Source organism: Oncorhynchus kisutch, linkage group LG12 (assembly GCF_002021735.2).
Source record: "Oncorhynchus kisutch isolate 150728-3 linkage group LG12, Okis_V2, whole genome shotgun sequence".
Lineage (NCBI taxonomy): Eukaryota > Metazoa > Chordata > Actinopteri > Salmoniformes > Salmonidae > Oncorhynchus > Oncorhynchus kisutch.
This window is the reverse complement of record NC_034185.2, coordinates 24462312-24473434: the sequence shown is the minus strand read 5'-3', so window position 1 is coordinate 24473434 and position 11123 is coordinate 24462312. Positions and strand designations below refer to the sequence as shown.

Here is an 11123-nt window from a genome sequence, read left to right as displayed (position 1 = left end):
AGACGTGAGTGCTACGGGTCGGTTGTCATTTAGGCAGGTTACCTTAGTGTTCTTGGGCACAGGCACTATGGTGGTCTGCTTAAAACATGTGGACTAGGTATCCCCCTTTCCTTTAGTATGGCGGCCCACAGAGACCACACAGGGTAATTGCCACGCTGCCAACTTCCAGTGGAGTATGGTTCTGAGGTATCCAGTGTACTACTAACATGTGGATTATACCCCCTCTCTGGAGCCTATGGAAACCCCACACCTGAGGACGGTGCAGCATGGATCCTATGTTCCCTCTCCTCCACCTGTGGGATACTACTCAGCACCAGGTGGGGCTGCAGTAACACCCCAATGGGTGGACTACCAGAGAGCCACATTTCTGCATCCGTTGTATGGTTTTCCCTTTTCCGATTGTGTGCAGGAAGCACATTTTGCTCGTATGAAGCAGGATGTAACGGAGGCTTCTTCACATTATGGCAACAGAAAAATAGATCCCGGGCTTCCCCCAGTCAGGGGAGCCCTCTTCAACAAGTTGCAGTGGAGAACATGGGACAGTCATATTGAGTACATCAGAAGGATGCCGCCTCTCCAGCCCCAGCAACATTGCTGGCTACTAATGTAACTTTAGGGTGAGTATATACAGTACCACTCAAAAGTTTGGACACACCTACTCATTCCAGGGATTTTCTTTATTTTGACTATTTTCTACATTGTAGAATAATAGTGAGGACATCAAAACTATGAAATAACCCATGGAATCATATAGTAACCAAAAGTGTTAAATTAAAAATATATTTTATATTTGAGATTCTTCGAAGTAGCCACCCTTTGCCTTGATGACAGCTTTGCACACTCGTGGCATTCTCTCAACCAGCTTCATGAGGAATGCTTTTCCAACAGACTTGAAGGAGTTCCCACATATGCTGAGCACTTGTTGGCTGCTTTTCCTTCACTCTGCGGTCCAACTCATCCCCAACCATCTCAATTGGGTTGAGGTCAGGTGATTGAGGAGGCCAGTCATCTGATGCAGCACTTCATCACTCTCCTTGTTCAAATAGTGAGCTCATCCGTGGTAGTCGGCTAACCCTCAACCTTCTGGCCTGTAGCCCTGCATGGCATCAACTGTGCCACAAAGGCATGCTTAAGTAGTAAAGTCAATATCCACGTTTATAAACACAGGGTTGCTACAGTTATTGTTATTTGTGATCTTAAACATTATTTTGAGTGAGTGAATTCAATGAGAGGCTGTGCAATTATTTTTACAGTACGGGGGGGGGGGGGTAGATTTTCGTCACTACACACCTGCAATATGTACCAATCACTGTGCACCAATAAGCCAAGCATTAACCAAAGAGATTCATAGTATCATTTAAAATGTACTAATTTCCACCGACGCTTTGCTGTTTGCCAATTATGACGAACGAGAACATGCAACATTTCTTTCTCTCCTTTATTAGAGATTCTTTGTAAAAATGCAATTTGACTTACAGATACATTCACTTGTCACAGTATATGTGTTGCTCGTCTTTTTAAGTGCCAGACAGCTCCAAACCGTTTAAGGTCTTATGAATATAATTTTTTCTGAAATCATGTAGATGTTGTCTTGGAACTTTTTAGTGGAGTCATATTCTTTCTATACATTAAAAAAAGAGAAAACAATAACTGAATCCCAGAAAAAAAGTATTCAAGGCTCAAAATTAAGTTGCCTAGTTAAAACAAAAATGTAACAAGAGAAACAGCACTAGCATACATGCACAACATTTGTCAATAAGCTTCTAAGACTTTGAAGGAGGAGAATGGCTTGACAAAGTGGTAGTCGAGGTTCCCACAGTGGGGGCACTGCTGCACGTTGCTGTACTCTGAGAAGTACTGCATCCCCACCCTGACATCTATGACCGGCTTACCACAGTGCTTGCAGTTCAGACGGGCCTAAGGGCACAAAGAGAGGAAATGGCTATGGATCTGCAGTAGTTGACTTTGCCATTCATAATGTCAATGAGACTAATTGATAGCAAGAGATCTAGCCACAACACAACCTCCATTTTGCTCGGACTATGGCCCATGAAGTTACTTTATGGCAGCCTGCCATGTCCGAATGACGACCCTTGACCATGCAGATACTGACCCCAAAATTAATTTCAAACTCCTCATGAGAAGAAAAAGATGTGATGGCCTACTCACCTGACAACATGGCGTCGCAGCCAGTATATCATAGGTGTACATTGTCCCCAACTGGTGCCAGCTCCCATCCCACCTGGACTTGCACTTGATACATACAATTTTGTGGACTCCCTCCAGACAGTCGACACAGATTGCATACAGGTGCATCAGCCTCCCTTCACAAGAGAGACAATAGTGTTATTTAATAGAATCTACAATAAGCCCTACAGCGTGAAAAATACATGCATGAAAGGATTTCACTGTAACGCATATTAATCATGCATATCAAAGCCTGAAGATCAAAGCAACATCATCCATCCAGTTTTAATTCATATCCATGTGGTGAATAGCTACCAAGCTGCTCGTGGAAAATTGGATAGATTGACTTGATTGATATGTATGATATGCTTGATCACATTCATGTGGCATAATCATTTCATTTACTTCTCAATTAAAGTCATTAATTGTATTGTGCCAACTTTATTATGGTGTGTTCTCATCTTAAATATATGCAAGAGAAAACACCCTATATGCAGACCAGAATAACAAATTATGAAAATTGTTATTCTGAAGACCTTTGTCTGTCCCACCATACACCTTTTGAGTCCAAATAATTTGCTTGCAGCCACATACTGTAGCTCCTGAAACCATATCAGCTGTCAACAGTAAGCTTGAAATTTTCACTGTACACATTTTTTCTACCTCAGCAGGAAGCTCAGAACCAAGGCAATCATTTTCAATGTTGTAATTACAGGTTTCCTGAGACTGTTTGTGGGAAAATATGTCCACAGAATATCAAACAAGAATGATGCCATTTTCCGTTAGCAATATTTGAGTTTGTAGCCTATCACAACATACTTATGAGGCATGTGCAATGTTTTGGCTGTCTGCTGAACCTGATAGCTTAAGTGTTTCAAATTCAGTTCCTCAGAGACAGACATTGTTCCGCAGGCCTACCTTGCAGGTGGCATGGCACATCGTACTCGATCTCATCATGTCTAGCGGGGCTCAGGAACAGGGTCCCGTCCACCAGGGGGAACTGCTCAAAGACAGGCAGGGTGCGGTGGCACAGGGCACAGTTGACCATGTTCCTGTGGCTGGCGCTCAGAGCCGACAAGATGTACCTCCTCAGGTCCTCTCCCTGGCCCGCCTGGGCATCATCCTCCATACGTACATGGTAGGTGTTCAGCTTGTGTCTGGGAATGTGGGTCAGCAGCTCTGTGAGGTCCAGCCTTCGCAGGAACTGCACTGGGTTGTCCCCCAGGGTGAGTCTGGGCAGAGGCAAGATGGTGTGATCCAAGTGGCCTCCGCGACCCAGCATGCCGCTTGCCAGCATGTGCTTCCGGTGGCTATCCATGTGCACTGCATTCTTCAGGAACTCCCCCAGGTGCCGGGAGTTGCGGGGCCCTGCAAAGGCGGGCGGGGAGAAGAAGGAGAAGCCTAACGGAGGGGACTGGCCCGGGGACTCAGAGGGTGAGCGGGGCCCCAGGCTGCTTGCACAGAACAGCCCTACGTGTCCCCTCTCTTGAGAGTTCTGCCGATCCACTGACTGTCGGCGAGGCAGCTCCTGACTTGCTCTGTGAGCCAGTTTACTGCCCCCATGTAACTTGCCCCTCTTAGGATCATCAGGCAGATCCAACCCACCTCCACATGCACCCCCTCCAGCTCCAGTTAGGCTGCTCAACTTCCCCAGGCTCTTCTCCAGAGGGATCTTCTTCTTTACATCTGTCATGCGCTTCACCTGGTACCAGTTTGTGTCTTTCTTAAGGTGGCCCTGGCCACAGCGGCAGGAGCAGAAGCGGAAGGCCAGGTCGTATCCCTTCTTAGTCCACATGTTCTGCCGGCACTGCTTCTCGTTCCAGCTGCGGGCCCTTCCAATACAGTTGAACTGGACCAGGATGCTGCTCTCCCACTCGTAGAAGCACTGCAAGTGCATCCAGTTGCCATAGGGGCAGCTATCACTGTTGCACACTACACGTTGATAGTCATCCTTCTCAAGGTCAATGTCTCTGGCCAGACTGCACACAAGAGGGGTGGCACAGGGGGCTTCTGCTGAACACAAAACAAAAGAGTTACTGTATCACTCAAAAATATATTATAACATCTTCATACAAAGTATGACATGAAAATAAAAACAAACATGAGCTTTTGAGGCACAAAATTCACTTTGGACATATCACAGAACAACAAAATGATATTAAACATAATAGATTTTAATTCATGCTGTAAAGACTAACTCCTGTGAATGCAATGTTGAAAATATTCTATGCTGTTAGTGAACGATTCAGGACTGAAACATCAATGAAGAGCCTGTCTGGAACTTAACATTAAACAGTAATGGACTGTGTGAACATTCAAAAATAAGAAGAATGCTAATGGAATCGGTGTTATTTTGCAACATAAGAGCAATCATCACTGAGCATGGATCACTGAGAAAGGCCATCTGAATACACATCAGACAGGGAAACCCATCAGTACAGCCAAGTGAGTGGGAAAGTAGTCCAATGAATAGATTTAATGAAAATGTGGCCTTCAACGATTCAGGGGAGACCTTTAATGAAGTAATTAAAGAAGCACTACACTCATAGAAAAAAAGGTTCCAAAACAGTTCTTTGGCTGTCTCCATAGGAGAACCGTTTTTGGTTCCAGGTGTAACCGTTGTGAAATGGCAAGCTGGTTAGCGGGGTGCTCGCTAATAACAGGTACACCCCTTTCGGGTTCCATGTAGAACCCACTGTGGAAAGGGCTCTTCAGACAGCTGAAGAACCATTTCAGGTTCTAGATCAGCCTGGTCTCAGACTAGACATCACATAGTAAATGTAAATCCAGTACAGTAAAATTGTACAGTATGTTACGTTTGGTATGGGTACATGAGACAGAAGGTTACTTAAGGCAAAAATGAAAGTAGGTTGGCTCGTCGCAGGTAGACGTATAATGCGAATGTCTACCAAACCAAATGTTGCATGTTCGAATCTAATCACGGACAACTTTAGCAACTACTCACTACTTTTTTTTAGCTGTTTTCAACTACATAGCATGTTAACTAACCCTACCATATAACTCATAACCTTAACCCCTAGCGAACGTTAGACACATAGACACATAGCCACCGTTAGCCAAAAACTATTGGAATTCGTAAAATATTATACATTTAGCAAATTTGTTACATATTGTACGAATTTCAATTTGTAACATACCATACCAAATGGATGATAGACATCCACAAATTAATACATACGATACGAAACATATCATACTAAGACAAATGTAAATCCAGGACACTCCAATTAGTATGATTTGTGAATGTCCGTCAACCACTTAAAATTATGTTATGAATTACAATTCTTATATATTACGAATTGCAATTTGTTCAATATGTTACGAATTTGAGAGGTGTATAGTATGTTACAAATTCCAATTTGCTGTGGCTAATGTTAGCTAGGTGGCTAAATGGATAACGTTAACTAGGCTAAGGGTTAAGGTTAGGGGAAGGGTTAGCTAACATGCTAAGTAGTTGCAAAGTAGCTAAAAAGTAGTAAGTAGTTGCAAAGCTAATTAGCTCAAATGCTAAAGTTGCCATGATGAGATTTGAACACTTAACCTTTGGGTTGTTAGGGTTAGCTAACATGCTAAGAAGTTGCTAATTAGTTAAAATTGTCTGTGATGAGATTCAAACACGCAACATTGAGTTGCTACATGTTTACGTTATAGGCTCACCCATCCACCCCGACCAATCACTTTACTTTCGTTTACCGCCTAAAATAACATTCGGTCTTATGTAGGGCGGTTACCAAAGGTAACTTAACGTACTCATTGACGTTTCCCGGATATACGTTTATTATGTTACTCTAGTCTAAGAGACCAGGCTGAATGTGTGCGTCGTGATATGGCAGTGCATGGAGCTCCATGTCAACGCATCATTAAATTACCAATGCATAATGCTAGTTGCCAATAAAGCAATAACACGTGAGTTAGGTACAGTCGATGACAACAATGAAATGTGAAGCAACGTAAGCTTGTCGTCTAGTGCGTATGCAATAAAATCCATTGCAATAACTTGTCACGCATGTTTTGACACAATTTCACACTTACCACTTGTATGCTCGTGTAACGGTGCAGCTGTAGCACCCAATAAGGTTGTTACCGCTGGTGCTCCCACTGTTGCGGCAGCACTGGCTCCATTTTCTTGCTCATCTCCACTACTATTAGTGCGTTTATTTCTCTTCCCCTTGTTGCTTTTCTGGTTGGGCATTTTACTGATCCTGATATGAATAATTTCAAACTATAATCGACTGTCTGACATTTCTGCGGGTTCCATTTGAATCCCACTTCAAATTAACTGATTCTCTCTTCTTGATTGCAGGTGGTACTGTTTTTGCAGCTATATCACCATCTAGATTTCTGCAGTTGTGACAGCAAAGGTAACCTACGAAGAAGGCGTGTCCGTGTCTTGTTTTGATTCCTGCTTTGAATGTAGATCGGCCAGGCGCTGTTCTGTTTTCCTCCTGCCTCCATGACGAAACACGGCCCCGCCCCCCGACCCATTGCTGTAAGTTATTATTAGATCTAGCAAGGGAGTCCCAAGTAAAGGGGCCTGGTAGGAAGGGGAATCCACGGTAATACCTCAGGATCAAGTCAATGCTTTATCTGGTTTATCTGAGGCTACAGTTGCAGTCATAATCTTCTATGGCTTTGCCAACAATAGATTGATTGAGTGCAGACTTAGTCTGCAGTTGCATGGTCTCCTATCCTTTTCATGAATACAAATGTTCAATAATACAGTAGAGGCAGAGTGCCATGTAATAACACAGCATAAGGCTACAAAAAGATAGATGTATGCAATGCATCTGTTGTATTGGGCTAATAATCAGGCTGCAAAGTAAAGGTTTGTACTTTATTCACCATCCTCAGAACCCCCCCCCCCCCCCCCCATTGCTTTCTTAGGAATGTATTATTTCCATTATAAGACAATGATGAACTTTGGAAAGGAACTGCACTTTGATGAAGTTTGATAATGATCATACTGTAAATGCATTGTATTAGTTCAGTGAAATTGTACATTGCTAAATTTGTCATTGTTTTTATTTATTTTTCTAACAATTTTCTTGAAGAATTACAATTGCTTCCCATATCAAGTTTCACATTTTTTTCCTACCAGAGCACAATACTAAGTATGTGTTTCCTTGAATAACAGTAACACCATGCATTGGAAAAACTAAAATGCAAGTGCTTTGCAAAAGCAGTATGTGCAAAGGTCTCTCTTGAAGCACTTGCTCTCTTAGTTTTTCTAAGGAGTTCCACACGAGGTAGCAAAATTACCATTTAAACAATCAATTCAATTGCCATTTAGTGATTCCTGTAAGGGTTAATAAAACAGGAGGAAGTTGTTTCTTAAGAAGTCTACGTATTTCATCCCCTAGAAATACAATATTTGTAGTCCTAAGAATTTATAAAATGTTGATTTATGATCCCTGGTAGATGTAATAGTAAAGCCTCAAAGAAACGCTTGACTTATCACCTGAATAATGATAACACACTCCTACAAGAATGAAGCTGATGGTTATCAACATTGTCATGGACACCTTGCAGGAGCAGCTCCCCTTCAAATGCGATGATCTTTTCCTCTTGGCAGCCCTCAGAAAGATCTTGGCGGCCCTCAGAATCACAACCAAAGCCTCAAAGATATTGGTGCACTTATAGGCATTGAACAGAACACCAAATTTGACACTAGTTTGTCCATCTGAATGTGTAAAACAAAGCAGGATTGATTAAGGAGAAATCAACATTCCTAAAGCTCCTGTGAATGTCTATGACATTATGTTGTTTCCACTAACACTGCATGGTAATGGCAAGGCTTCCCCACCTAGTTCCATCTCCCCACCAAAACATTCAGAAACATTCATCATCATATATACCATTCAGATAAACAGTGGATCATACTGAAACAATACACTCAAATAGGCTCTGTCAGCTGAGGAGAAAAAAAGAGGAAGCATGGCTCTAAACAAATATGAAAGCCAGGGGATTTTCAACAGCAGGAGAGAGCATGAGGTAGTGGAGCTAATATGAGGTGGAACAGCCAGAGAGGAGTTCAAACAGTTGCTGCACTGCCTGAGGATAAAGAGCAAGTGTACAAATGAAGACTAAATACGCTTACTTTTATTGTCCTAATTAATTACAGATCTCATTAATAGCATTATAATTCTGGGAATCCACACGGTGTGCAGACTTTGGTTACACCAACAGTGCTAGAATTGTAGAGGTTTTAAAATACAGTGCATCCCCTATTGCAGGAATCACACCACCTATCCCTGGTGATTTTATGATTTTAACAGATCGTCCTGCAAAGTACACTACATGAGCAAAAGTAGGTGGACACCTGCCCTTCGAACATCTCATTCCAAAATCATGGGCATTATTATAGAGTTGGTGCCCACTTTGCTGCTATAACAGCCTCCACTCTTCTGGGAAGGCTTTCCATTAGATGTTGGAACATTGCTGAGGGCACTTGCTTCAATTCAGCCACAAGCATTAGTGAGGTCGGGCACTGATGTTGTCATTGTATGCTGTAGCGTTAAGATTTCCCTTCACTGGAACTAAGGGGCCTAGCCCGAACCATCAAAAACAGCCCCAGACCATTATTCCTCCCTCACCAAAAATGTACAGTTGGCACTATGCATTGAGACAGGTAGCGTTCTCCTGGCATCCAGCACTCGGTGGTCCCGTTCTGTGAGCTTGTGTTGCCCACCACTTCGCGGCTGAGCCATTGTTGCTCATAGACGTTTCCACTTCACAATAACGGCATTTACAGGCAACCAGGACAGCTCTAGCAAGGCAGAAATTTGACGAACTGACTTGTTAGAAGGGTGGCATCCTATGACAGTGCCATATTGAAAGTCACTGAGCACTTCAGTAAGGCCATTTTACTGTCAATGTTTGTCTATGGAGATTGCATGGCGGTGTGCAAAATTGTATACACCTGTCAGCAACAGGGTTGGCTGAAATAGCCGAATAACATACTTTTGTATATATAGTGTCTATTGACAAATTGATTGACTACTATCTGTTTGATTTTTGCATTGGTTATTGTTATAAACAACGTGCACTGTAATACTAGATTAGACTTATTTTTACTGGCAAACAGTTGGATCTCTACAATAAGCAGAGATACTTCATGTTGAACCATCATTGTCCCTAGAAGTACAACAAAGTGTATAATGTCACATGCCAATATTATACAGGTGTTCCCAGAAGCCAAAATCAATAGCAAGGGAGAATAATGGGAGGGGTGTCATAATGAAGACATTTAAGTCATAACATTCCTTGTATTGTATTATAATTTATGGTACCTTATTAATACAGGATATTCCAACAAAGTATTTTAAAGATAGACTACATTGTTGCTAAATGGTCTACAGCAGCAGAAGAAACAAATCAGTGTCACATTGTAACAAGCTGCAATTATGGGGGCATTATGGGCGCGAACAGATCACTTTTGTGTCACGGCCTTTCAAAATGTGTTGCATTATGGGGATAAAAATTTTCCGACTTGCACCTACAGTACATGTCAACTGCATGAACTTTATAAAAATCATGTGATCATAGATCATGAAGTTGACTCCAGTCGACTGAAAGTTTCTGCAGTTGCTCTTCAACTTCAACTTCAACTTCATCCTACATTGTGGTATTCATCATTGTCAACCAATCAATAGGGTGTTTTTGTTTGAACCACACAATATAAACAGAGAGGAAGAGGCAAAGCAAGAGGGATAACTCGGCCCAAAATCTGTCTTTTCCAGCAAGTGCCATTTCTTCCGCTTACCAAGCAAAGAGTTTTTGTATGGAGGTCAATGAGTGTTGAATTTGGTTAACAAAAAATGTAATGGCTTATTTGCTACATGAGGTGTATTTGATCTAATATAAGTTTAGTAATTATCATGTTATTGGGAGTGTACAGATATAGCCTAAGTAGGACATGTGACATCCCGGCAACTTTGAGAAGAAAACACTATCGAAGTTGTGCCTGTTATTGCTATCTGGGACCCTTGGGAAATGTAAATGTGACCCTAACCATCACCCTTACCTAACCGTAACTATTTAACATTTCAAATGGGGTAAAGTCAGAGTTGGGACATCCCAAGAATCCCAGATAGCACATTCCTTGTTTAGCATGATGGCGCCGACAGAGATGGTTGCCTTGCTTCTAGTCCCTAAGAAACTATGCAGATTTTGTTTTTTATATATTATTTCTTACATTGTTAGCCCAGAGAATCTTAAGTGTTATTACATACAGCCGGAAATAACTATTGGATATCAGAGTGATGTCAACTTACCAACATTACGACCAGGAATACGACTTTCCCGAAATGGATCCTTTGTTCGCACCACCACCCAGGACATTGGATCTGATTCCAGAGGCCGACCTAAAACAACATCGCCACAGAAGAGGTAGACGGAGCGGCCTCCTGGTCAGACTTTGAAGGCGTGCACACCACCCACTGCTTTCGAGTATAATACTCGCCAATGCCCAGTCTATAGATTACAAGGTAGACTAAATTAGGGCAAGTGTTGCTTTCCAGAGAGATATCCGGGATTTTAACATTTTCGGTTTCACGGAAACATGGCTCTCTCAGGATATGTTGTCCGAGTCGGTACAGCCACCGGGATTCTTTATGTGTCGCGCCGACAGAAATAAACATCTCTGGGAAGGAGGAGGGCGGGGGTGTATGCTTCATGATTAACAACTCACGGTGTAATCATAACATACAGGAACTCAAGTCATTTTGTTCACCTGACCTAGAGTTTCTTACAATCAAATGCCAACCATATTATCCCCCAGGAGAATTCTCGTCGGTTATTATCACAGCCGTGCATATCCCTCCTCAAGCCGATACCACGACAGCCGTCAAGGAACTTCACTGGACTCTATGCAAACTGGAAACCATATATCCTGAGGCTGCATTTATTGTAGCTTG

At 42.4% G+C, this 11123-nt stretch overlaps 2 protein-coding genes across 3 annotated transcripts; both read right to left on the bottom strand.

Annotated features, from left to right (window-relative positions):
- Positions 1–1420: 1420 nt before the first annotated feature.
- On the bottom strand, positions 1421–6666 carry LOC109900255 (headcase protein homolog). Of its 2 annotated transcripts, none has more exons than XM_020495945.2 (4): positions 6241–6666; positions 3106–4197; positions 2170–2324; positions 1421–1917 (listed from the first exon to the last, which is right to left on the bottom strand). In XM_020495945.2, exons 1-4 carry the CDS (start codon positions 6398–6400, stop codon positions 1753–1755), a joined length of 1572 nt encoding a protein of 523 aa, XP_020351534.1. In that variant the 5' UTR covers positions 6401–6666; the 3' UTR covers positions 1421–1752. The 2 variants fall into 2 exon arrangements, with proteins under 2 accessions (XP_020351534.1, XP_020351533.1); XM_020495944.2 differs by having other exon boundaries at positions 3106–4200; positions 6241–6623.
- Positions 6667–7662: 996 nt separating this feature from the next.
- Positions 7663–9337, bottom strand: LOC109901374 (costars family protein ABRACL). Its single transcript, XM_020497397.1, is given in 3 exon segments — positions 7663–7791; positions 7794–7894; positions 9277–9337. Coding segments are annotated over 3 exon segments (291 nt in total).
- Positions 9338–11123: the final 1786 nt, after the last annotated feature.